Source organism: Vidua chalybeata, chromosome 20, assembly GCF_026979565.1.
Source record: "Vidua chalybeata isolate OUT-0048 chromosome 20, bVidCha1 merged haplotype, whole genome shotgun sequence".
Taxonomy (NCBI): Eukaryota; Metazoa; Chordata; class Aves; order Passeriformes; family Viduidae; genus Vidua; species Vidua chalybeata.
In genome coordinates, this window is record NC_071549.1 from 7410728 (window position 1) to 7435951 (window position 25224).

At 45.5% G+C, this 25224-nt stretch overlaps 1 protein-coding gene across 3 annotated transcripts in view; it reads right to left on the reverse strand.

The window, feature by feature from the left end:
* Nucleotides 1-25224, reverse strand: part of SSH2 (slingshot protein phosphatase 2) — an 87355-nt gene that overhangs the window by 21156 nt on the left and 40975 nt on the right. For all 3 annotated transcript variants that reach the window (XM_053960844.1, XM_053960843.1, XM_053960845.1), the window contains 2 exons: nucleotides 8496-8599; nucleotides 3735-3799 (listed from right to left, as the gene is read on the reverse strand). In XM_053960844.1, the coding sequence (XP_053816819.1) occupies nucleotides 3735-3799; nucleotides 8496-8599 (169 nt within the window). The remainder of the gene's footprint in view (nucleotides 1-3734; nucleotides 3800-8495; nucleotides 8600-25224) is intronic.

Sequence of the window (25224 nt, forward strand, 5' to 3'; positions counted from 1 at the left end):
CCTTTACTTGCAACACTTTTTGGACTCCATTCCAAGCCGTTTGCAGCTATTTTAAGTCACAGGATCCCAACCAGAGAAACTAGGACATCCCTAGAAAGGAAGTGTCTTAATTCTGTACACTAAATTTTAACTTTGGATGGCCCAATCCAACCCCAAGACTCTGTCTGGCCTCAGTGTTTACCATAGTGTTAAACTGCTGCTTGAACTTTGAGCAGGGCCTGCAGAGAGCAAACAGGGGGAGAAGGAGCCGTTCCAGCCCAGCCTTGCACTGTGCTGTGGACAGATCCCTGCCTGCTGCAGTAGGACTTGGTTCCTGAATTCCTTGTAACCCAGTGGTTGAAGTCTGAAGTGGTGTTTGACATCCTCCACAAACTGAACCCAAATTCCTCAAACTCCCGAGCCACGGCTTGTGTAGATGCCTCTTGGTGGCCCTCATAGGAGGTCATGGCTCAGAGACCCCACTTAAAACAATCATCCTTAAAAAGCTAAGAAATTAACTATTGTGTGAGATCTCTCAGGAGCAGGCTGCCTTTCCCAGTATGCTCCTTTAGTTGTTCACAACTTGGTCTTGAGGTCAGAGCAGCACCTTCCAGCTTAGAGGAAGCCCCCTCTCATCTCAGAGCTCTCCTGTCCACCATCTGGGAAATCTTGACCAGAGCATGTCATGGAGTCTACAAAGGTGAAACCAGTGCCTGGCAGCTGAACAGAGCTCGCCGGCCCAGCAGAGTGCTCTGTGGCAGGGAATGCTGAGCGCGGCAGGGAAAGCTTCCCAGTGGCATTGCAGGGAGCAGCAGCTCTGGTGATGGGGTGGAATAGCAAGTGCAGGCAGGAGACGGTGTTGACAGAGTCTTCCAGACTTGCCCAGTTGGACCAAAGACCAACAGAAACTACCCAAATGCTGATGCCAGCAGACAGCCGTGCTCAGTACAGCCAGAGATTGTGCCCCACCCCATCTCCTTAGGATAAGTCATGCTAAAACCAGCCTTATTTTCCTTCTTGCTTCTTGAGTCACTGGGATTCCTTTGGAAACACAGAGGATCAAAGTGGTCAGTCCTTCAAGGTGCGAATTCTCCCCAAGATAGTTGTTTCTAGAACTAACCACTTGTGGGAAAACAGAAAGGTGCTCTTCAACCTAGAAGAGCAAGTAATCACCAAAGTCTTGGTGGTTAAAGTAATTACCTACATTGGGAACCAAACCTCAACAATCAGCACAGACTTGCCTAAAAAGAGAGCAGACAGACACAGCTGCCCCATGTCTGGGGCATCCACACAGGAGTTTCTGTTCTGCTTCTCTTGAGGACAGTCCAGCAACAAGAGGATTAACAAAATCTAACTTACTTTGCTAAACCAATTTGGCCAGCAGTAGTGGGAAGTCTTGATGCAAGACCCTTTAGAACAAGGCAAGACGAACAGTGAGCAAAGGTCACATAGCTACACGCTGGTAGGGTGGGATTTTCAGAGGCCAGTTAAGAGAAATAGGGCATGGCTTAGTGTGACTCTCTGGGTTCAGCACTTACACCCATAGCACAAAGTGAAGAACCATGATTGGGCAGATAGCGTGTTTTGCTAAATTTACTGGAGTATTAAAACAGCAGAATTGACATTGTAAACCAGCCAACTTCAAAAGTTACTATTAGAGCCCCAATGTGCCTATCAAACCACAAATGAAGCTCTAACCTTTCCATGAAGTGCTAGTTCACAGGCTCACCTGCCAGCAGGAGCACACCAAGTGCTCTGATGCCTTTTAAAAGAAAATACTTGAAATCCCAGTTACTCTAGGGAGGATGGCCTGGCTTCAGGGACTGTGATGAGATGGAAAGTTCTTTCTCAACCAGTTCATCTATACAGAGCTTTCTCCTCAATTTGGGAAGGTTATTTGTAGTCTGATCAAGACAAGTCATCCCCTGTAGTCCTTTCAGGGCCAGCCACATTCTTCTTAAGTTTTAGGCTCACCTGAACACAAGCCAACTTTATCTTCTGCTGCATTCTTGTATCATCAGAAGTATGATGTGATATTTCACCAGCCCTTATGAACAGCACATTCCGAGAAGTTCATACTGACCTTTCATGCTCTGTGATAGTAGGTGTTTCATACAAGAACACATTTCTCACGGAGATAAAATGATTTGAAGACGAAAAAAGTGTGTCCAACTTTCAAGCTCCCAGCTCTGCTAAGCTACAGAAACACGTTCAATCATTTTGCATTCTTAACTCCTTTTCCTCCTTCCTACTGATCTAACACTGGTACCATGGCTCTAATCCTGCTCTCAAAGAAGGCTAAAAACCTCTGCCAACAGCTCCAAGAAACAAGAGTTGTTCCAAATTTTAAGTTTAGGTTTTTAGAGGATTAGATTCCTCTGCTGCCCCCTGAGTTGTGAAGCCGGCCCTCCGAATGACAGCAGCCAAGAAAATGAAGAGAATGCATTTCTCTCAGTACTGTTTATATTTCAAATCTCATTTGTATCTGCTGTTTTATGAGAGAGTCCATTGCAGCCCTGCACACCCTTCGTTCGTCAAGAATCAATTAAATTCAAGTAGACTATCGAACTTAACCTCATGCAAGATTTCAGCATTCCAAATGTAGCTCTGGACAAAAGGGTTTATGTCTCAGCCCACAAAGTCCTTATTCAGCTGTTAAGGCTAATTTGTCCCAAATCACACAATGTAGCCAGTGATACTGCTGAACAATGCCTTGTTCAATAGTTTCCAATGTTTGAACCCTGGCTCAAATTCTGAAAAGCATTGAGAACCCCCATTCCCATCACTTTCACTGAAATTTTAGTGACAGCAAGGTGTGTCTGGCAAAATTTAGGGAGTAGGTCCTTTGGCTTGCTTATGGCAAATTATTTTCTGTGGTCATTCGGGAAGCTAAAGCATTCCATAGTAACCTTGGCTGTTTCCTAGCTATACTCATCCAATCAGCCCATCTCCAGCACAGCTCAGGAGGATTCAGCAAACCAGAGGTGTTGGAATAACACTTGGGATGCTGGCAGTCCTCCTTTGGGCAGACGTTGCTAAGATGCACCAAGAAAACACAGGAAACAAACTTCAGGCTACTGAGTGCTGAAAGGTGCAGACTCACTGCAGTCATGCCTGGCCTTGTAGAGCACTTCAACATGTCCCAGGCAAATTCCTCACTGCTCACATTTGGCTTCTGGAGCTCTTCAGGACTGTGCATCAATGCTACAAACAGCAATCCCTCATTTTACATCATTATAGGAGGCAACAGCCCAGGAAAGCAGAGGGCCAAGGTTCAGTGCAGGTACACGGCTACATGGGGATCCTGCATGCTCCCACCTGTTCAGCCATGGCCTTTTGGGATGCCACAAGTCTGGACAGCAGAGTGAGGAACACAACTGAACTCTCACAGAAGGGCAGACTCACTCCCACTGGTCAGACCTAAGTCACCCACACTTGATTTAAACAGGACACCAAGATAATTTACCTATCCTCTCTGGCAATTGGTACAGTGTTTTTTGGGAGCACAGATACTCAGTACCTGGTTCAAAGACAACCTTCTAGCCATACAATTTGTCTCACTGAACAACCAAAGCAGGCCTTTCACAACTAGCTGCTTTCCTACCTTTGTGGTTGCAAGGACTCCCCAAACCTGCTGACGAAACCACTCCAACACACACACACACCACTGCTTCCCTGAGTTACACAGGTGTATTTGTCAAGTGGTGCTTAACCTTTGCATTGGTTCACAGGAGATAAGCAGAAAGCCAACCTACCAGTCTGATGTTGTCTTCTGGGCGGAGCAGGATGAACATGGCCTGCAGGTGCTGCTGGAGATCCCCTGCGGGCAAGAGGGCAAGGTGAATGCACAAAAATAGTTTCAAATCACATGCAAGTTCCTGGCTGTCCAGCCAGAGCAAATGTCCACCGAGAAACCTGACACGTCACCAGGGGTGTCGTCACTGTCACTCCCACCTATTCAGAGATGGGAGTTTTGTCATCTCTTAGTCAGCTGCTCTTTGCTCCATGTGCTCACCTGTTCCTGTGTTACCATGTTCTCTCCTGCTAAATTCTGTTTTTTTTTTTTTTTTTTTTTTTTTTTTTTTTTTAAATAAACAGTGTTTCAGTACTCTTTGTTCCTTTGACAGACAAGTCAACCTAGTTAGAAATGGACCCCACCCTGTGGTTCAACATCTCATTCTACCACGTGCACCAAACCAAAAATTTGCCATTTCTTTTACACTAGCTTATTACTCAGTGCAGAAATACTACCCAGGCAAAAGTATACTCTCCTTGGAGTGAGATTTAGTCCTGTTTAGAGCAGCACGTGCCCACCTATGGTTGTGTACCAACCCCACCCAAAAGCAGCTAAAAACTGCCACCTGAAAAATCAAACACCTACAATTTTTTCCTAGAAAACACTTGCAACACCTTTCCTGGTAAAGCTGAGGGGAAAAAAAGGAAAATTAAATTTAGTGCATGACTGTGATTTTAAGTCTTATTAAGAAGAGACAAGTGTCACAGCTTCCTAAAACATCAAGCATTTCAAAGACAAATGAGATGATTTTCTGTCAGCACTGCTGCACTGACTTCTCAGCACTACTCCTGGCATGTAGAGAGCCAACATCACCCCTGAGTACTGGCCAGCAGCAACATCTCCTGCAAGGGGCTGTTTTTTCAATCATTACATGGAAAATTAATCTGCATTCCCACAAAGGAGAGTGCAGGGCTGCCAGGTGGGTGGCATAGATCAGCAAGAAGAGAAGCCTTTACTCTTCAACCCTCTCCCACTCCCCCACAGCCAGGAAGCTGAGTTTAGGCAACACTGCAAGGAGCAAATATTCAGCAGGATCAGCTACAAGAACCTTTTCTAGGAAGGCTGGTTAATCCCCCTGACCTCCCTTTCTGATTCACCAGCGGTGCTAGAATCCATGTTATTTCAAATGCTCTCAGAAATAAGGAAAGCTTGGACACGGAGCAGCATCCAAAAAGACCAAAAAGGGGAAGGAGAAGAAAGGAAAGGCTGCCTAGTGAGAGTACCTGGTTCCCAAATGATTTTTATAGCTGGTGGAAGAGCAAGGCTGCAGGGCTGTGCAGCCCCTCTCTGGACGGGACAGAGACAACCTCGCATGGAGTAGGTTACACAGGACACTGCAATCCCTGCTCTCCTCTTCCTTCCTCCTTGAACCACATTTCAGCATATGGAGAATGAGTCAATGCTCTGGGAATGCATTTTTAACTGGGGGTGGGAAAACTGAGGCACTCAGCAGTGCCAGGGAAATCACAAAGTATCACCGGTGACAAGTACCTGAAGCTGCTTCCTGCCCATGGACATTGTTCCCAGCACGGGAGTGGCTGGCACGAGCCTCCCTAAATAGAAATTATTTATGGAGATAGGGTACTCAGGAAGGCCAAGTCATCCATCAGGTGCTTGTTCTGCCAGGAGTGCCACGACAGGATCTCCCCACGTCAATACCAGTGCAAAATCCTGACAACACTGCTCAGTTCCAGCAAGTTCCAGCTGATAATATAGTGGGAATTGCTGAGAACTGTCAGTCAACAAGCAAAGGTTCCCCTGCACCTCCTGCCCACAGCCTGGAAGAGCTCAGCAAGTATTTGACTCATGAAGCTTCCACACATCTTAGTCTGAAATGAATGATGCTTCATGTCAGCTTTTTCCCTCTCCAAAACGTAGCAGCTCCCACTTATTGCTGCCAGTAATTCAGGGACCTCTTAAGAGCCAAAGTTTCCAGAGTTTAAAAAAAAAAAAAAAAATCACCTATCACCTGGACTATTTGATTATCTCAATACTTAAAGAGAGATGTTTCTATGACAACCCTTTCTGCAAGGCTCAGCCAAGGAGCTCCATTATCCTTCATCCTCAGAAAGTTTACCACACTCCTCCCTGTTGCCCTGCCAGCCTTGGGATCTCCAGAGCTGGAAAGTAAAGGATTGCTTCCTTGGCCAGCTTTAATCAACTTGCAGGGTTTTCAGCCCCAAACACACAAGGCATTTTGTAAACTTCCTGGATTAAGAAAAACCAAAGGAAAGGCTTTAACATGCCAGAATCAGCACAAAGATATCACATCCTGTCCTGTGAAGAGCTGGCTTTGCTGGCAGCCATGGCAGGGCTGCTGCTTCCTATCACATTGTCCTGTGCCGAGCAGATGCTTTTGTTTTCTCGAGCTGGCAGGCAAGGTGCAAAGCATGGGCAAGGGTGGGATCTGAGAAGTGATTCACAGTATTCCAGAGATGGCAAAAGCCCCAGGGAAGTTACATCCCTTTCTGGCCTCCTCGGCCTTGTTTGTTGTGGAAAAGCAAGCCCACCATCCCACAGAAGTTTGCCAGGTGGCACAGGACCACCCAGGGAGAGGAATATGGACAGCTGGTACCATATCTAGTCAATCTGCCAATGATTCCCATTGATGGAGGTGTGATTACAGAAATGGGTGTGAGCATGAATTATTTCCTGTTACCCATTCACTCTTCACGCTGGATTCTAGCACCTCTGATGAATTAAAAAGGCAGGTCAGGAAGGTCAGTCAGCCTTCCTAGAAAATGCTCTTAGAGCCACTTGAAATACTATTGCATCTATAGGCAACAATTCCATACTGGAAAGTTTTGTCTGCTCTCGACCCCCTTCTAATTTTGTGTGCCAGAGATAAGTCACGACACACGTGGGGATGGAAGCTGAGCATGGATTATCAGTGTCCCAGAAAGGAGGCAGCTGCACACACTGTGCCAGCCACGCTCTCCACATCACTGAGTTAATTCTGGTGGCACAGATGTTTTGCTCAGGAAGGTGACACACTGATTCCCTGGTGCCTTGGTTTGCTGAGACTAGAAAAAATCACAGAAATCTGGTGTACACTCAGACAAGGGACTCTCTCCAGTGAAACCTCCAAGCACCATAAAAAAAAAAACAAAAACAAAACACTAGAGCATTCCCATCACTTGATCACTTGAAAGACAGGGAAACTGAGGAAAGGACAAGCACTGATGCCTCATTAAATCTCACTGTAAACTGAGAGGCAGGAATAAAGTAAGTCTTCTAAGAACAAAAATCCCACCCCTTAGGCAAGCCAGCCTCGGCAATACCAAACATCTTGCTGTAAGCAATTACAACACACCGGATTTGCTTCCTTGGCAATTTGGCTTCCAAGAGCCCTGGGCCGATTAGACAAGCAATTATTTTCCACCAAGGTCTCCAGACCTCATGCAAATCAGCTGGAGTGAGTAGATGAGGCAAGCAGAGAGACTCAACAGCTGTTTGTGCTGCCTTGCAGAGGTTCAGCAGGGAAATCTGTGGGTTTCCTCAGCGAGGCAAAGCCAAGGCAACAGTGCCAGGGGGAGACCTGGGCTTCAGCAATGGACTTTGGAGAGATTAAAAACCAAGACAGGCCAAGAGAAACTTTTTAAAGGCTGCTGACTCTACTTTCACACTAAAGGACATTTCACTTCATTCTCGACCAGAAAGGCCAGCTTTAATTTAAGTTTCAGAACATTTTCTTTTGACAACTGGTAATTAATGCATCTCACCAAAGCAATTTGGGTACTGCTTGTGCTATGTTTGAGTGGAAGTATATAATTAAATGCCTTCTGACTGAAACTTTTTCTATAAATATATTTGCAAACAGATTTTGAGGTGGCCAGTCATCACATACATAACTCTAACAGATGCAGAGGTGGATGACAGTCTGATGGTGTCAAAGTACAAAGGGATATACACCTGGAACCAAACCAAATCACATTTTTCCTGGTCACCACCTAGCAAAGCACGTTGACTCCTGTCTCTGTTTCTATCTCTGTCCCATTTGCAAACATCTGAAGGTCTCAATTTATTTTTCTTTCCTGCCAATTGCTTTATGGAAGGGAAAAATCCCCACTATCTGATGCCAGTGATTAAGCACCATATAGCCAATGAAAAAAACCCTACCCTGAAATGTTTGAGTTATGATATTCAGAGCAACTTTTCAAAGAGAGCCAAAGCAAAAACACAAATCAAACTTCCAGCAGATAAAGGAGGCGGAATTATAACCGACTCTGTATTACTCACTCTACTCACACCTCTGAGAAGTCACACTGACTTTGCTCAGAGGTTTCCTCATCCCCACGTGGAGGTAAGCCTCCTCCTTTTTCTCCATCATAACCTGTTCCTTTCAGATCAGGAAGGACCATTACTCACCCCCTATCACAAACTCAGGTTTCCCACTGCAGCGCACAGAGGTTTTGGAAGGCAATCCTCCCCTCCCTCTCTCATACTGAAATTACAGGATGATATTTTTGGAGGGGGGGCACTCATTCTCAAGTCTCCACCATGTGATGACTGCTGCCCTAATGTCACTCATTTGATGATCCTGTTTGAATAGGAGAGTTTTGAAACCTTTCTTTCCTATCAGCATTGAGACTGGCAGGTCAGGTTTTAATAAACAGGTGGGCCAGACAAACATGTGTCACCAGGTGAGAATGAGCACAAGAAAGGTGGACTCTGAAACAAGAGGGAGCAGACAAGCCCCAGCCATTGATACCACACTCACCTGCATGTTTGTTGCGCCTGTGACTGATCCTGGGAGTGGATGACCCATTTCCTCGTGGCAGGAAGAGAGCTGCACCTTTCACAGTGAGGAAGCTTTCGCTGATGCTGCAAGGGAAAAGACAAAAAGGGAGTGAGGAAAAGTGTCTTGTCTTCAAAAAAGGAAAAAAGCAGTGAACAAGACAGGTTAAAAGCACTGAATGCATACTCTGTTCTTTTGCAATGAAGTGATTTAGACCAAATCCTTCTGCTGGTAAAGAACTTTTCCCCCCATGTAAGTACCGCAAACATTCAAAGCATAACTGAGAACAACACAAACAGAGAAACACTGAAAAGCAGAACATATGCTGGTGCCACTCTGCCTGCAGAGATGCAACCTGAGCAGGCAGAGGGGATTAACCTATGGCTACATTTTCGATTTGAAAGTCAAGATGACAGATCCACATTTCTAAATGGTGATGAATAGAACAAGCCCACGCATCTGGGTAATTATGGACTCTGTTAACCCTGAGCTTTGTGGTTCAGACACAGCTGATGCCCTGCAGAAACAAATGTCTCCCTTCAGCAGTTAGCCAAAAGAAAATTAGTGTACACAAAAGATTAAGAAATCATAAAACTACTCTCTATGAGTTGCATGATGATTAACTCTCAAAGACCTATTAAATCACAAACGCAAGAAACTGTAATGCTGTTGAAATTGTCCATCACTCGATTTTGCCCTTTCTGAAGTCACATAAGGAGAGAAGTTTGTAAAAAGGGGCAATAAAGAAGTCTCAGGTACTGAGGAACAGCTGGTATTTTATGCACATCTTCCAGCCCTTTTCTTGCAGATGCTGTGGTTCGTGGAAAAAGCAAGACACGCTCCAGATTCTGCAATGCAGCCATCCTGTTGCATACTCGAGGGTTCCTTCTTTTCTCAGAATTGATAAGACAGTCCTAGAGGCTTTGAAGAAAGCCAGAAACAATTGTCTAGTCAACAGGATGGCTGATGAATATGATAAGACAGGATGGGAGAGTCTCTGGCATCGTGCATCCCAACAGCTCCATGCTTTGAAAAAGATGTTGGCTTGTCCTTCAAGACAGCTCTTGTCCTGAGCAAAAGGTTAGGAACTTTTTTATTCCTTTCTCCATTTAAGCAAATATCAAACCTAGTTAGTTATTCCCTTCCTCTAAGGGATGAGGATTGGGAAATTAATAGAGTAAAAAGCCCTGCATTATTTGGGGTTGACTGCTTTAGCAAAGGATTTTCTGACTACATTTTTAGAAGTAAAAGAATTAGAAAAGCTTGCGTTAAAGTTGGATTTCCCCCTAAGCTCAAGCACATTTCTGGGCACCTCTCCATTTTGCCGCCAGGGATATAAAAAAAATGAAGCTTTCCAAGCTCCAGAAAAGCAGATGCACAGAGTCAGAAAGACTTTTCTCAAGGCTGCAGCACATCCCAATGTTTAGACCGTGCTGTCATACCCTCAGCACTCCTGAGTGACAAAGTTTCTCCCAGAACTTTCTTCCTAAGATTGAACCAGATGTCCAACATGCTCTGGATGTTTCAATAAAAACAGAATTTTGAAAAGGACAAAATCACTCATCCTAAATTAAAATGGATCAGAGAGTTCTCTACTTACATTAAAGCTAAAACCAAAAAAATTTAAGTTCATGTGGCACACTGAACATATTTCCTTAGACCATTCTCACATTAAAAATTCTGACTGAGCCTTTCTAGCTTTTGTTGACAAATAAATCCTCTCAAAGTTCTCAAGCTACACAGTTTCTTACAGCCTGAACTTGAGAAACACCAAGTTATCTTAACAACACTTTAAAAAATAATAATACTATTATTAATCATAAAAATAAACTCTCCTCTTCCCATTATAATCTCACCACAGAAGAAAACTGTTAAAAGATGTTAGGCTGAAGAGGAGGAGAAAGAATTCAGCACTCAGACAGCTTTCACACTGTTAATTTTATCAGCAAAGCCAACCACTAATATTAGCAGTCCTTTAGCCTGTGCCTGAGGTTCTCCCAGAAGGTGGAATTAGCAACTATTTTTAGTGGATAATGTAGCATGTAGCTAAGAGGGCCAGGAGGTTAAAAATCTTCTCAATTCCATCACTTTCCCTTATCACCAGCTCTCAGCCACCAGCCTGGAAAGGAAAGGGCAGCAGAACTAAAGAGATTCCCATCAGGTGCATCCTTCCAAGAGGCCACCTTCTCTCCTTAGGCCAGGGGAGCCTTGCTTTGGGCCATTAACCACAGGCTTTAAGTGTAACTTGGTACGACTAGGGAAAGGGAAAGTAATTTCCCATACAAAGGGCTGGAACAGCCGAAGAATGTGGCAAAGCAGATCATTCTTGTGGAACAAGGAGGTCAGGCAGGGAGGGCAGCACCTCCCGCAGGGCAGGAGCCAGGGCAGGAGATGGCCATCAGCACTGCTGGGAGAACAGCAGCTCCGTGGAGACAAGAGCCTTGTGCCAAATCCAGTACTCCCAGTACAGCCAAGGCACACTACTGGCACCCCTGGCATCACCTGCCCTGAATTCTAACCCCAGATACAGCAATGTTCAGAAAAGAAACCCATAATACACACACCCCCCAACGCTCTTGCTTTGAGATTCAAGCAGTAAAGAAAATGCCTTTCCTTTGGGAGGAAAGGCAACAAATTCATGGGAAAGTCCAAGTAGCTCTAATACTAAATTCAGCAGATGCTGATTTTGGTGCCTGTGATGCACTACATGGACAAAATTAAAAGTAATCACTGGCCTGACATCCTCTGTGCCACACTCAGATGGCTGCTCCATTTGGTCCATCCTGTTTGGACAGTTCCTGCCATGATCTTCACCTAAAGCATCGTATTTCAGGGTAAGATCACCTTTGGATACTGTCCCTGATCTGTAAAGATAAAGAATTCCTCGGGTGGGACACTAACAGCAGGCCCCAGTCTGGGACACTTCAAAACTACAAAAGGTAGAAAAGATGGCTGTGAAAAGGGCAATTAAGGCTCTAAACAAGTGTTGCCATCCACTACTGATTTCACCCTGCTGACAGCTTGATGGCTTCCAAGCATAACGTGGGCTTTGAAATACTTCACAAAATCTTGCTTGCCAGAGCCTACGGGAGCTTCAGGGCTCTTTGAAACACTCTCCTGGAACAGACTGGTGTTAAAAGACACTCAACGTGGTTGGGGGAGAAGTTGAGTCCAGGACAGCAGAAGACAAGAAGCCAACTTGGCACAGGTAACAAAGCTGAGCTGTGTTTTATCAGCACCCCAGGCTTGTCATCAGTCGTCTGTACCGCACAGCAGGTTTTTTCAGGAGAAGACTTACTCAGGACATACCTATGAAAAATTCACAATCCTCAGCACTACAGCTAGAGGAAAAACCCCTTCTGTTCCATGTTCACCTCTGCAGTGAAGCAGCAGCCTCAAGGCCACCAGTGATGTGCTATTTGTAATTCCCTGCTCACTGGGAAGGGAACCAATGCAAGCAGAGGACTTAAGCAACTCCTACAGAAATCACTACTTGTACCAATTTTTCTCCCAGGCAGAAAAGATTTTGTAGAAATTGTACAAGTCACATCAGAACTATTTAAAGCCTTTTGCACAAAAAGCACAGACACTGCCCTCAGAAGGCTCTGTTTCTAACCAGCAGTAAGAGCAGGAAACAGAAGTGATTCCTGTGCTCCCTGATGTGCTGCCCAGGGCTGAGCTCCTCCTGCACAAGGAAATCACTGCACGGTTCAAACTAAATTCTCATTATGATACAAAATGAGATCCACACAGAACTTATAGATGGCAAACAAATAATAAATGCCTTCCCAGATGTTATACTGCATAGCTCCATTCATAAACTGCAAGCACAAACATCAAATACACTGGTTTGAGGACACAAAAGAGAGTCTTACTGGTTATGGGGCTGTGCCAAGGAGGTGTGATAAATCACTGCATGCATTGTCACGACCCCCTGGACAATGCCTTCCAGCTCCCAGGCAGGAGCCAGGTGAATCTGCACCACCCTCAAATTTCAATGAGAAACCCTCAGTCCTTAGTGTAAAATACTCAAAAAGGAACCACGCTGTTTTCCCTTGGAACTGCTTCGCAATGAAAACCTTTTTAGGAATAAGGCAAGAAGGCACCTGAACGGCTGCTGGCAATGTTTTATCCTAATAAACACTTAATTAAGTTATTGTGAGCCTGAGGATGACTTTCCATAAGTCTGCTCTCCTCACTCATCAGAGCAGCTCCTTTACAGCAGGCTCTGTCCTGTCCAGCCCAGCCCTTGGTGGGGCACTTGCCAAGTAGCACAACCAGAAAGTTGGCAGCATTCCCTGACAGGCTCGGCAGGAGAAGTCCTTCCATGCACATCCTCCCACACAACGTACAGGACAGGTCAGTGTGGCAAAAGCAAAAACCTCCTTGTGCTGGCACCTCCTCGCAGCCATGCCCAAAGCACACGGGCACTGCGTGTGGTCACATCCTCCCACCCTGCTCACCCTAATCCTTAGATGAGATGGGAGATTGAAAAGTGGTGGTAGGGGAAATGAGAATATCAAGATGCTTTACATTTGAATGGAAGTCTGCTACCTGTATGACTTACAGAAATAAAATTTCTCTTAGTGGGTATTTATTAACCAGAGCCCTGCAGAAAAGAGCTCTGAAGCAGCTACAGTGGGATTTCAATGCCGAGCCTGGATCCAGCTGTAGCTCCCCAGGACAAGAGAGTTGTGCAGTCCCTCAACAGCCCCCCAGATTTTGCTCTAACATGAGCAGCCAGTGCTGCCTTGCACACCTCAGCTGCCAGCTCAGCTCCATCATCTTCCCTTAATCCAGCAGCTGCAAAACTCAAACCAAACAAAAAGACCGAAATTCCAAGGCTGGCAGGAGTGGCACAGCAGGCGTCAATACTTAGCTCATTCCCGAGGTGTGGAAGGAGGGAGAGAGGGCAGCCGGGGACATGTGAGCGAGCTCTGGAGCAGCCAGGACTGCAAGAGCAGCAATTCCCCCGCAGCCTGCTGGGCCTGCCATGGGAGAAGTAACAGGAGGGCAGGCACAGCAGCCTGCTGATTTTTTCAGCATGTCAAGTCACTTCCCTCCCTCTTCCTGCTCCCCCCTTCCCAAACTGGCTGCTTCCCCTTCTCCACAGGCAGGCCCGGGGATGGGGCCTGCCATCACACCTGCTCCGGGGGCAGATCTCACTGCCAGCCTCCCACCCCTTCACCTGCCCACAAGAAAAGTCCTGGTTAATAAAGCATCAGCCCCATAGCCAAGGGTGCACCAGCAGCTGGGTGCACAGCTGGATTATGCATGGCCTGGCAGCCCAGGGCACTTCTCCCTCAAACACCAGATAAAAGCATTGCATTCCTCCAGCATCCCTCCCCAGGGAAGTGCCTCTTTCACCTTCACTGTAGTTTGTTTTTCAATAAACAACATCCCTACTTCCCTTGTTTACTTTTTAAAGCACCTGGTTTAGTAACTGCCTGCAGTATTAATGAATTAAATAGAGGGAAGCAATGTTTGGCTTCCAGTTTAAACCTTTGCTCCTAGGCAAGGGATTAAGGTGCTTTATTCTCTTCACACAGAGGGCAGATCTCAGAGCTGTGTAAAGCACAAAACCAGGTACTAATAAAGAAAACCCACCAAAACCCTACAGGAAAAACGAAAAGGCAAGGATAACTCAGGATTGCCCTGCACTGACATTTGTATTAACAGGGTCAGCTGGCAGCAAACACAGACAAGCGCAGGTTTCTCTGATACCCAAAACAGAAACAAACTCAGTGCTGAGCAAAACAAGGGCCACAACTTACCGAAAAGGGGTCAATCACACTGTCACCAGAGGTGACACCACTGGGGCAGGGAGAGAAAAGGGAAGTGGTTCTCCACCAAAGGCCATCTCTCACCACTCAGCGCTTTTGCAACTTAAGAAACAGCCCAAGGAGAAAAACAAACTGAGCGTGGGAACCCACTTGGGCTCAGAGGTTTGACGCAAACTGCATTTTTAGCAACATCTGCATTTGTGCCTTTTTTTTCAAAAAGGAACTGTCTGCAGGCACTTCCTCTGCTCCAAGGTGGGGCTCATTGGAGAGAGAACTCAGCTTCCATGACAGAGACAGGCACCGTCACAGAGAGATCTGCAATGCCAATTGTTACTCATCCACATGAACTTACCTACTGATCCCTTCTCACCAGCACCAGATCACCTTTTCCCTTGTTTTGGGCTCCAACATAGACAACTTCTAAAGCCAAACTAAGACAACAGTTTGCCAGAAGACAGTCACTTAGACAACAGTTTGCCAGAAGACAGAGGGTGGATGGGTGTGAATCTGAATTCCAAAGGACTAATTCCTTTACCTTGCTCCAAGCAAGGAGAGAATTTCTGCTGAATTCAGAGAGGGTACAACTTGCCAAAGGGAACCCCGAAGACCACAGCTGTGCGTGCAAGTGAAGAACAACTGCTTCAGGTGCACGAAACAACCACACTCAGAGCTTTAGAGACAGGACGAAACCAGCCTCAGGTCATCCCACCAGGCTGTGGGGAGCTTTGATACCCACTCAACACCCTAGTGAGTTACCAGTCTGCAAGTCACACCCACTGCTGGAACCAACCATAACATGCCATTAGAGCTCCTCTGCCACTAGATCATTTGAACTGAGCTCAGAAATAACTTTGCAAACTTGGGCAGCCTGGGTGTGCAGGAGAGAGCAGTGGCATCCTTTGGAGACTGCACGAAAGACAACAGCTCTGGGCTGAGAAACTCATCCCTGCCTCGCTGCCAGCGAAGGGAGCAACAACAGCTGCTGTTTGCAGCCCAAGTTTTCAGCCCACGCAGCTGTGACAGAGCTGCACTGTGCCAAGACAACCCCAACCACCTGCAGCATTCCTCTGCCTCCCAATGCCCCGAGCCTTGCTCTGCAGGGCTGAGTTTCACCCTCACATCCAATGCATCCCCTCACAGGCAGGGCTAGGATTTATTCCTTACAGGCGAAGGAAAGCAGACTGGGTTTTATTTTAAGCTGGACAGCATTTTATGGTGTCTGATGGAAGTGAAAGTCCATGTGGGTTTCCTGTTCCCCTCACATACTCTTGGCCTACAGATGAACCAGTTCAACAAACTCCTAAAGCCCAGGCAATGCAGGCAGAGCCCTGGCACGGACATCAGCTGCCTCCTCACCACCCAGCCCTGTGCCCAGCCTGCTGCTGGCAGCTCCAGATTGGGTTTCACTGGGCTGCTGCTGAGCGCGTGCTCCTACAGTAACTCTGACACGGCTCTCCCTGTGCCACCTCGCTGCTGAGCCCATCCCCATCGCTGCAGCCTTGGAAGGGAGGGAATGTCCTGGTGCTGAGGCTGGGGACAGGGAGATGTGCTGAGCTGAGTTGTGGCTGTTGTCACCAGCGCAGAAGCAGTGCAGACTGGGGGAACACCCTGCTGACGACAGATCATCAGGTAATGATTTATTCCAAGGAATACAAACCTGAGCACAGGTTGTAAGATCACCATGGTAATGAAGAAGGGAATAAAGCAGGGACGACGTAAGTTATCACAGACTGAAAAGGACCCATTTTCCATGCAGCACAAATAGCAAAAAGCTTTGCTGCCCGTCTCTCTGGCTATGCAGCACAGAGGGAGTCCCAGCAAGGCACTTGTTGGTGGCCCACGTTCAGCCTCCAAGGCAGCTTCAGAGAATCCATCCAGAGAGAAAGAAAAAAAGATTCCAAAATGCAACAGCAAAACAAGTTGTGCAAACAAAGCCCTGATGTCTCTGGAATTTGAGACTGAAGATATGCACGAAATCGTTCTTCCTGCAGTCCGCACACGGCAGTTCATGGACTGGGAAGGGGGTGACTAACACAATTAGGATGCTGATTAAGAAATCCGGGCACTTTGTGTTTACAGAAGAAATTTGATTCTCTGCACTTTTTAAAGCAAGAGACCCAGACCGGAAGAGAGACCATGAAAGGAATTTGTTTTACATGATAGTCCCCAAAGGCTTCCAGGTCTCCAAGTCAAGACATTCCCAGATGAAAGCTGTACATGACATTCTTCTTGTGCCATATAGTGTTTAAACATCCTTGGGCATTTTTAATGCATACCACCGGGTTCACGGAGCAGGACAGCAATACCCAGGAGAACACTCCAGTGTTTTACCACCACATGCTGTGCTCCTACCAGCTCAGCCTGCCCAAAGTGAGCCAGCTGCTGTGGTACCAACAAAATGCTTTCACAAATATGTTCTTAGAAACACTTTAATCAACATGAGAAAACTTCCTAAGGATAATCTATCGCATCAAGGAACAGAGAAAAATAACCACCAGCTTTTTGATTAGATAATCCTCAGGAAGAACACCCTTCTGATTGACACATCCTTATCTTTTTTCTCTCCTAATTAACACAGTCCATGTTGATTATCTTTAGACCACACAGTAATCTCATTTGCCACCAGAGTTTGAAAGCATTGTCTTCATACACAGCACATTTCTTTTTAAACCTTAAATGACAGCTGACAGACACTCCAGCAGTTAATTAACAACTTGGGCTCTCTGCACTACGATTAAATGCCTTTAAGATGGGATATTTTAAAATAAATTTTTAGGCCAATCTCCCTGCATGTCACTGCCACAGACCTGACCATGTTTGGCCTGACTGGCAGTGTACAGCAAGAAGGACCCGTTTGCTTTAAATATGACTGTAACACAAGTGACAGGAGACACACCGAGGTCAACTTACTGTCCCTCCCTGCCACAGCCAAGTCCAGGGTCCCCTATATTTAGACAAAGTATGTCCAGCACTTTACAGATGGAAGGAGATCACAGCAAGGCCAGTGCTGGCCCACTCCCCGAGATGGGTGTGACCAGGAGCTGACAATTCCCACACCCGCTCAAGGCAGGGCCCCCTGTGTCCCCCACTCCCTCCCCAGCAGCCACAGCTCCCCCAGGCACAGGCCCAGGATGTGACTGGTCCAGGAGGATGCTGCTCTGTCTTCTTCTGGTCTCAGGGGATGTGGCCAGCACTGAGCATGGCTGTGGTCAGCCAAGGAGCAGAGCTCCTGTGGTCAGCCAGGGAGCAGAGCTCCTGCTGCCTTGAGAAGCAGAACTGTGCCAGGACTTGGCTCTGCAACCACCCTACCAGGGCATGGCATGGAGGAATTACGCTGGGGAAGCTGCCTGGCTCTGATCACAGCCTTGTTGGCTGCCCTCAGTAAATACATTAACAGACCCCTGTAAATAGAGCACCAAAACAAGGACCACTCTGTCTCTACACAAAGAAATCAATGCTGAATAATAAGCCTTTTCCTCTTGCTAAGAAGAAGCAGATGCTTGTTTACCAAAAGCATCAAAAATCATCAAGAGGCTGTTGGATTTGACTCATAAAAATATAGAAGGAAGTTATTTGTTCAGTATTTTAACTTCTGCAGCACTCAGCACTTTCAATTTTCTCTCATTCGCACTGCATCCTCCCCATGCAATGGTATTTGATCCCTGAATGCCAGTTTCCAGCAGGAACAGTAAAATCGGTTTAGGAACGACTGTCCCTTTAGATTAACAAAAAGGACAGTCAGCAGTAGCCACTGATGTGAGATGGTTTGTGGGCTGTTTCACAGAGAACTGCCACGTGCCAGGTTTCTTTCAATAGGTTTTGATTTGAAACTGGAAGTCACAGGGAGCTTTACCTGTTGTGATGATACAGCCAGTAATCGGACCATTGATCTGCTCCCCCTTGCAAATATGCCAGGGACTTTATTTTAGGGAACAGGGAAGCTACAGTTAAGGAAATACAAACTTAAATGTGGCTGCAGCTAATAGCTTGAAATTTTAATCAGCTAGAAGTAAAGTATCATCAAAGACAAAGGATCAGAAACATTTTATAGTTGGAATAGTTTAATGGAATCTGTGCCTTCAAACCAGGCAACACTTAGAAGGACAGTTCCTTGCACAAAGCAAGGTCAATACAAACTTCAGATTCGATTTCAAGTTGCAAGCCAAAGAAGAAACTTTGGGTACAGTGACCCAGCACTGAGGGAATGGGGTAACAGCCTGGAGAGACAAGGCTGTTTGTCCCCAGAAGCTCAGAGCATGCATCCCCAGCACAGCACACCTACCCTGACAGCAGCCACAAAAACCACTCCAACATCCTGCTGGTGTAAGTGACAATCAGCCTCCGGAGCCATCAGGAAAAGCTCTCCAAATCAGACCATGAGATATAATTATGATCCATTTCAAAATGCAAGCTCAGCATCACTTTCCAATCCAACTCTTCCCCCTGCGGATGTTACAAGTTCTTCCTGGAGACAACATCCCTTGTGACTCTGCTTTTTCTTTTGGTGCTCTGAATAGGGATCAGCTTACCAGGAGTCCTTTATTCCCGAAATAATTTCCATTAATCACTCACCATACACTACTTTAAACAGAAGCTGAGAGACTGTGGGATGTCTAACACCAGCACAGCATCTCCCAACTTAAATAAAAGCTGAAACGAAGGGCACCTTAAAAGGCAAAAGGAACTGGGAGATCTCTAAATAGGAGACAAGAAAACTTCTTCAAAACGTTCCTAAGAATTGAAATGTTTTTATACAGCTACTTTAAATACAAGCAGGGAAGCAGTATTGTGAACCATCTACTCTTCACGGTACCCGTTCACAAAAAAAGTAAATTAAAGGAAAAACAGTAAAGTGCTTCATTCTGAAACATCACCATGCAGTTTTGCATTTGTGATTTCTCAGCACAGCTGCAAATGAAACAACTCTTTTAGCACCTTCATGAGACTTTCAGGGGGATGTCAATGCTTTACTTCAAAATGCATATAAAGGAGTTTTTAACTCAACATAAAAACCCTGCAAAGTTTTGCTGACTAAGACTCAGACTGGAAACACATTAAATAAAAGTTTTATTTTACAGCAGTTTGAACTCAGAAGAGTAGAGATTCCAGATGTGTTTATCCCTGCTAAAGTCAGGTGCTAAATTTCAGCAGAATTAGCACTTTAAGCAGTTTGGCAGCCAATTTTCTGTGGTTAACTCAGGTCTTCGTATTCCCTAAAAGCATAGAAACCCCTTTAAAAAGCACACATTAAAGTAGAAAGACCATCAGAATACTAAACACTGCTATGTACCACAGAACCAGCGAAGTCTCTAACAAGAACACAGTGTACTTTAGGGAAAAGGCTCTTAAAACAGCTTTTTAAAAGGCTCCAGAATAGATATTTGCTTAATTTCAAGTTAGAGAGCCTCTCATAGAACATTTCATTATGTACTTGAAGGAACTAAGGACAAAAGAGTCAGGAAGATTACAGCGGTGTCAAGGTTTTGCTGGGGACTGTGCTGGGAATCTGGGTGATGTCCTGGTCCATCTCCTGACCCCACTTTCCAAAATGCAGCTCCTGGGCTGGCTCAGACACCTCCACACACCAGTCCTGTTGACACACACTGGACACAACTTCACCCACCTCTGGGGTGGGTATTGTGTCACCCCCACTTGCAATCAAGGCACATGGATATTCCTCTGTTGCTTTCTTGCAATTTTCTCATCATGGCAAACCAACAGGAAGGCTAGAAATGGTGCTGACAAACTGTTTGTTTTTATTTAGACTAACTCTCTTTCAGTCTTTGCGCCACAGAGGAATGCGGCTGTTCCACTTTGCATTTGTTTTTTGATTTCTCCATCTCTTTTACAAAGCAAATAAAGGAAAGAAAAACAACAAACCAACCCTAACAATAACAACAACAAAGCCAGTGACAAGCTCTTCACGCACCACCATGCAATGAGCCCTTAAAAAACCCAAACAAACTAAATAAACAAAAACCCCAGTAACACTCCTCCCACAATTTGGGTTCATTTTAATTCAGCATCGAGTTGCAGAAAGCAAGCAGGAAACTAACAGGAGGACAATGGTAAGACTCATGATAGCTTTTTACACCTTTGTGCAAATGGGATTCCCCCTTACATTGTAACCTGACCAAGGTAAATTTATCATTTGCTAATCAAAATGACCCTACTCCAGTCCCACCTGCCTTTTGGAGTCTCACAAAACATCAGCAATACACCCAGAACAGGGCTGCCCATGCCTGTCTGTCAGCTACAGGTGCCTGAGCCAAGACAGGTAAGAGCCCACTCCAAAGCACTCAGTTGGGATTCTGTACAAAAAGAGGCTGCAGGGCAACAAGAGGCTCAGAGAAGCCAATTTATTCTATTCATGCTGGCAAACAAATCACAAGGAGTGAGGAAATCCAGCACAGTATACACCATAACACCACAGTACAGACAATTCCAAGCTCATCTCAACAGGGGTCCCAATCCACCCTGGGCACCTCCAGACAGCTCTGGACCTTGGGATGAACTTACTCTGATCCACCTGGGTGCCTCCACAGTCGGATGTCACAGATCTGTGCTCTTTCAGGGAAAAGCTGGAAGTTGAACAGTGCAACCCAGACCCCGACCTGCGGCGTTCCCGAGGAGATCCCAGGCAGGAGCCAGCCCTGCCTGGTGGGACAGCATGGAGCCCATTAAGCCATTGTGAGAAGTGTGTGAACAAATGAAAGAGTTCGCTAATAAGTGACAAAGATCATTTGTTTAAAAGAAAGGACTAAATCATTTCTGGTTCAGCAGTCTGGATTTAGCCTACTCATAACAAAGGTGTTTTGAGGAAAAGCATTCTGCTTAAATGGCTTATTGCAAGTAAATCAGAGAGCCCAAAGAGCTGAACACGATGTTGATGAGGGGCAGATAAGTACTGGGTAAACAGGAATATGCACTGAACAAGGAGCCTGTCTCCTCAATATACTAGAAGTGCCCAAATTTATCAATTTGCCAACGTCAAAAAATGCCAATCCTACACTGAGATCTTCCAGGCTGGATTCCTATGTAACTCCCAGCCTTCAGCAACTCTGGGACTTGTCGTTTAAGTTTACCTTTACAGGCTTTTCTTCTCCCCACCCTCCCTCATCCACAGGCTGATGTCCTTGAACCAGAAAGCTGCCGTCTGTCACAAAACACTTGGTTAATCCCACACAACCCTGCAATAGATGGCTGCAAAACAGCTCTTGCCAGTCTGGAGTTCCTTCACAAGTTGCTGGATTCAAGCTCTGGCCAAGCTGCACATGGAAAGCAAAGGGGTGGTGTTGGAATACTTCAGCAAAAGCACAAGTGTTTACTACTAAGGGCAGGAGTGAGTTTTGCTCCATGTGTTTGTGAAAATTTCAGTCTTCAACCAGCTGCTATGAAACACCATGGCTGGAAACTCAAGTTGCAGATTTGCTCTGTACACATTACATATGTTACACTGGAGAAAAATATTTGCTGAACTAGTTTTAAGCCTATATGAGCTGATAATTTAAATACTGTTTGTCAAACCAATACAAGGGAGACAACAGCTCTTCAGAGCCTACTGCAGAACAGGATGCAGAATTTTAAACTTTCTCTGACCCCACAAACACTAGTCACAAGCAACTGTCAGGAAAGTTAGCTTGAAGCTGTTTTAAAAACAATTAAGCAATATTTTAACCAGGGGCTCTGTGATAAAGGTGCAAGGACGTAGAGTCTGGAAAAAAAAAAAAAAAAATCCCAGCCAGCTATTAACTGGCCCCAAAAGGTCTTTTTCTGCTGATAATCTCACTGGGGTCCTTCTGCTTTGTGGTCTTTAGAAAAATCCCAAGCATTTCCAGAAACAGGAACATCTGCAGATGTTTCAAGACAACATAATCTCAGAGTCAACTCTACCATTTAAATCCTTTTAAAACATTAATTTGGCAACCCAGCAGCGTGGGCTTCCTAACTAAAACATATTGCTCAAAAAGAGTGGTGGCGTGGGGGGTTTGTCCTTGAAACACTGGTTTGTGGCTCAGGTTTTGATTTGATGGCCGATAACCATCTCTGTGTCTCTTCCAGCTCATACCAGGAAGGATCGGTGAGACAAATACCCACAGCTTCCAGGGGAATAAAAGGAAAAGCCAAACAGGAAAAGTAGTTATGAACAATACAGCCTTGGCTTGGTTAATGATCAACTTTGCACAGACTATACTACTTTTATGCAAATACCACAACCTATTTGAACAGTTTTTGGTAATCAGTGGGTAGTAAGAGGCCTCTTAAGCATCGCATGTTTCATCACAAGCAGCAAAGAAATAAAAAAGATGAGAAATCCCCGACAACTGTTCTGTCAACAGGAAGCCCATCCACTGTGCAGGGTGAGCTCAGCTGCGTGGAGGGGTGGGCAGGAAGGGTAAGGGGTCAGGTTCCCCTGCCTGCACGTTCCCATCACATCCCTGATGGAGTATGAGGCTGTTCCTCTGCAGCCGTACAAACCCGGAGCACACAATGCACGCCTGAATGGAGAAAACAACTGCTGCAGTCTGCCCTGATCCTACCAGGCTCTACAAGACATGAAGGGCTGATCAACCACTTTCTGTATTTCAAGCACTTCCAACCAGAGCAACCCTCAGCTCATAAGGCAACTTCAGTCAGAGTTGACAGTGGTAACTGGAATGACTCTGCTGATCTTCCAGGCTTTTTTTGTAGCAGTTTCCAAGCATCTCCTCCTCAGCTCTTAAATATCATTGACTCTCAGCACAATGGTAAAATACTCACAAAGCTACAGTGCTTTACAATGGCACAGAAGCAATTAAAGATTTCCAATAACATGCTACTTGGAGGATTGCAGTCTAATTGCTGAACGGTCAAGGGTTTTGGCAGCAATAACATCTTAAGGAGATAAAAAGGTTGTAAGGCTTCCCATACAAGAAATAAATAAATAAGCAGCTCTCCAAAGAATGGCAACAGCAGCCACACACCTATCCAAGTTCCTGACTTGGCACAATTCAAGATTAGGTGGTCATGAAATTTCCCACCATAAAGGCCATGGCCGTGTGACAGAGGAAAATGAAAGGGGTGGGGGAGGACAAAGGGCCAAGCAGGCCGGGCACAAAGAGAGGTTACAGCACAGAGGTGGCAACACAATGAGCCTGAATTACCCAGTGCTGTCATTTACTGTACAGTTTGTAATTACCTGCACAGCCTCAGAACTTCCTCTTTACACTGTGAAGTGTTGTTTCTTCACACTCTGCACACAAGGGTTGTCAGAAGAAAATTGATTACAGGAGAAAGCAACTCAGGTCTGAAACTGCTAACTCAGGTCTGAAAGGACATTTTGTGTCTACCTATCACTGAAAATAATTCAGTTTAACTTCTTGGGTTTATTTTTTTCCCCCTAAGAGCTCCACCATAAACTCACAATGCTGTGAAGAAAGCGTCTACTCCTGCTCCTTCTTTCCCCCCCTCAAAGTTTAAAATACATATAAAAACTGAGTTAATATCTTATAATAGAAAATAAACTGGTATGAGGCAAGCAGGAAAACCATGGAAAGCAGTGAATGCATCTGTGCTTTTAGATCCATCTGGCTCCTGAGTGTTGGAGGATGAAGGAGTAAACAGGGCAGGAGTGCTTCAACATGTGCTCAACTACGCCCAGGGAGAGCTCTCACTGCTGCCTGGCAGAAAGGAAGCCAAGGCAGAGTCAAAAGTATTTAAACACAACAAAAAAATGTTTCAAAATGCCAGAGGGATGTGGGCAGCAAAGGGAGGTGGCCAATCCTCAGGTTGTGAGCAAAGGCTGAGCATCCCTCTGCACCTTCTGGCCCCGCTGAACACAGCCTGGTAAGACTCACACAGGAAGGATGTGGCACAGTGAAAGCAAGAGTTGGGTTTTCTCAAACCCCTGATGGCTGGGTCATCCTGAGATAAACATGAAAACTGGGTGACAGAAGAATCTGGCATGATCAGAGAAACTTGGAAAAACCACTTCGGGGACACCAGCAACGAACTGAAAAACTCAAACTTGGCCAGAGGCAAAGGAAGCGACTGCAGGCAGGAAGAACTGATCCACGGCAATTCCTCCAGGTTTCTTGTTAAAAACTCTTTGATATTTGCAGACTATCTGAAGCTTTGCTTTTTTCTTTCTATCTTTCCTATCAGCTGCCTTAGAGTTTTAATAGACCAAAGTAAATTTTGAATCCTACACACAAATAAACTAGCAAATCAGCAGAATTCCCCCTAGGTTCAGTGAGAGTAGCAAGACTTTCTGGAACAAGTTACAACTATAAATTCTGAGCATTTTGATAAACACAAGTCTCCCGGACATTATTTGAATCCTTGTGAACCTGAAATGAATTAGACCCAGACCAGCTGACTACATTACTGACTAAAAGCGTCAACACAAGAGTAATTTCTGCTGATCTCTGAAAGTCAGAGCTGATCAGCCAAATACATCTACTAAAGAATACACTGAAACAGAAGTTTCTGATAATGTTTGGGTCACCACTGCCCTTCCCATTCCACAGAGAACACATTTTTAGCATAGCAAACAACTAAATCTGGATTTTTAGGTCTTGCCCATGATCAAATAAGGACATCCAATATTAATCAGCCTTTGTGAAATTGTAATTAGGAGCACAGACTTTAAATGCTGGCCTTTACTAGGGCAGCCCGAGAGCCACAGCACCATCCTGATTGAGAACACTAGCAAAATATTAATCCAGCACTCAGCCCTGTGAGAACACTTCTGCGTGGGCCAAAAGCTCTGTCATTCTCATGCTTATTAATCTTCCCTCACAGGAGGCAAAGGACAGCGTAAGCTCCACTCTGATAACTCTGTTATCTCTCTCCCCAGAAAAGGAAAGGGTGGTCCTTCCAACCAAGTGGCCATTTAAACCACCACGAGGCACTTCAGGGATCCGTGTGACATGTGATGGAGGGAGCAG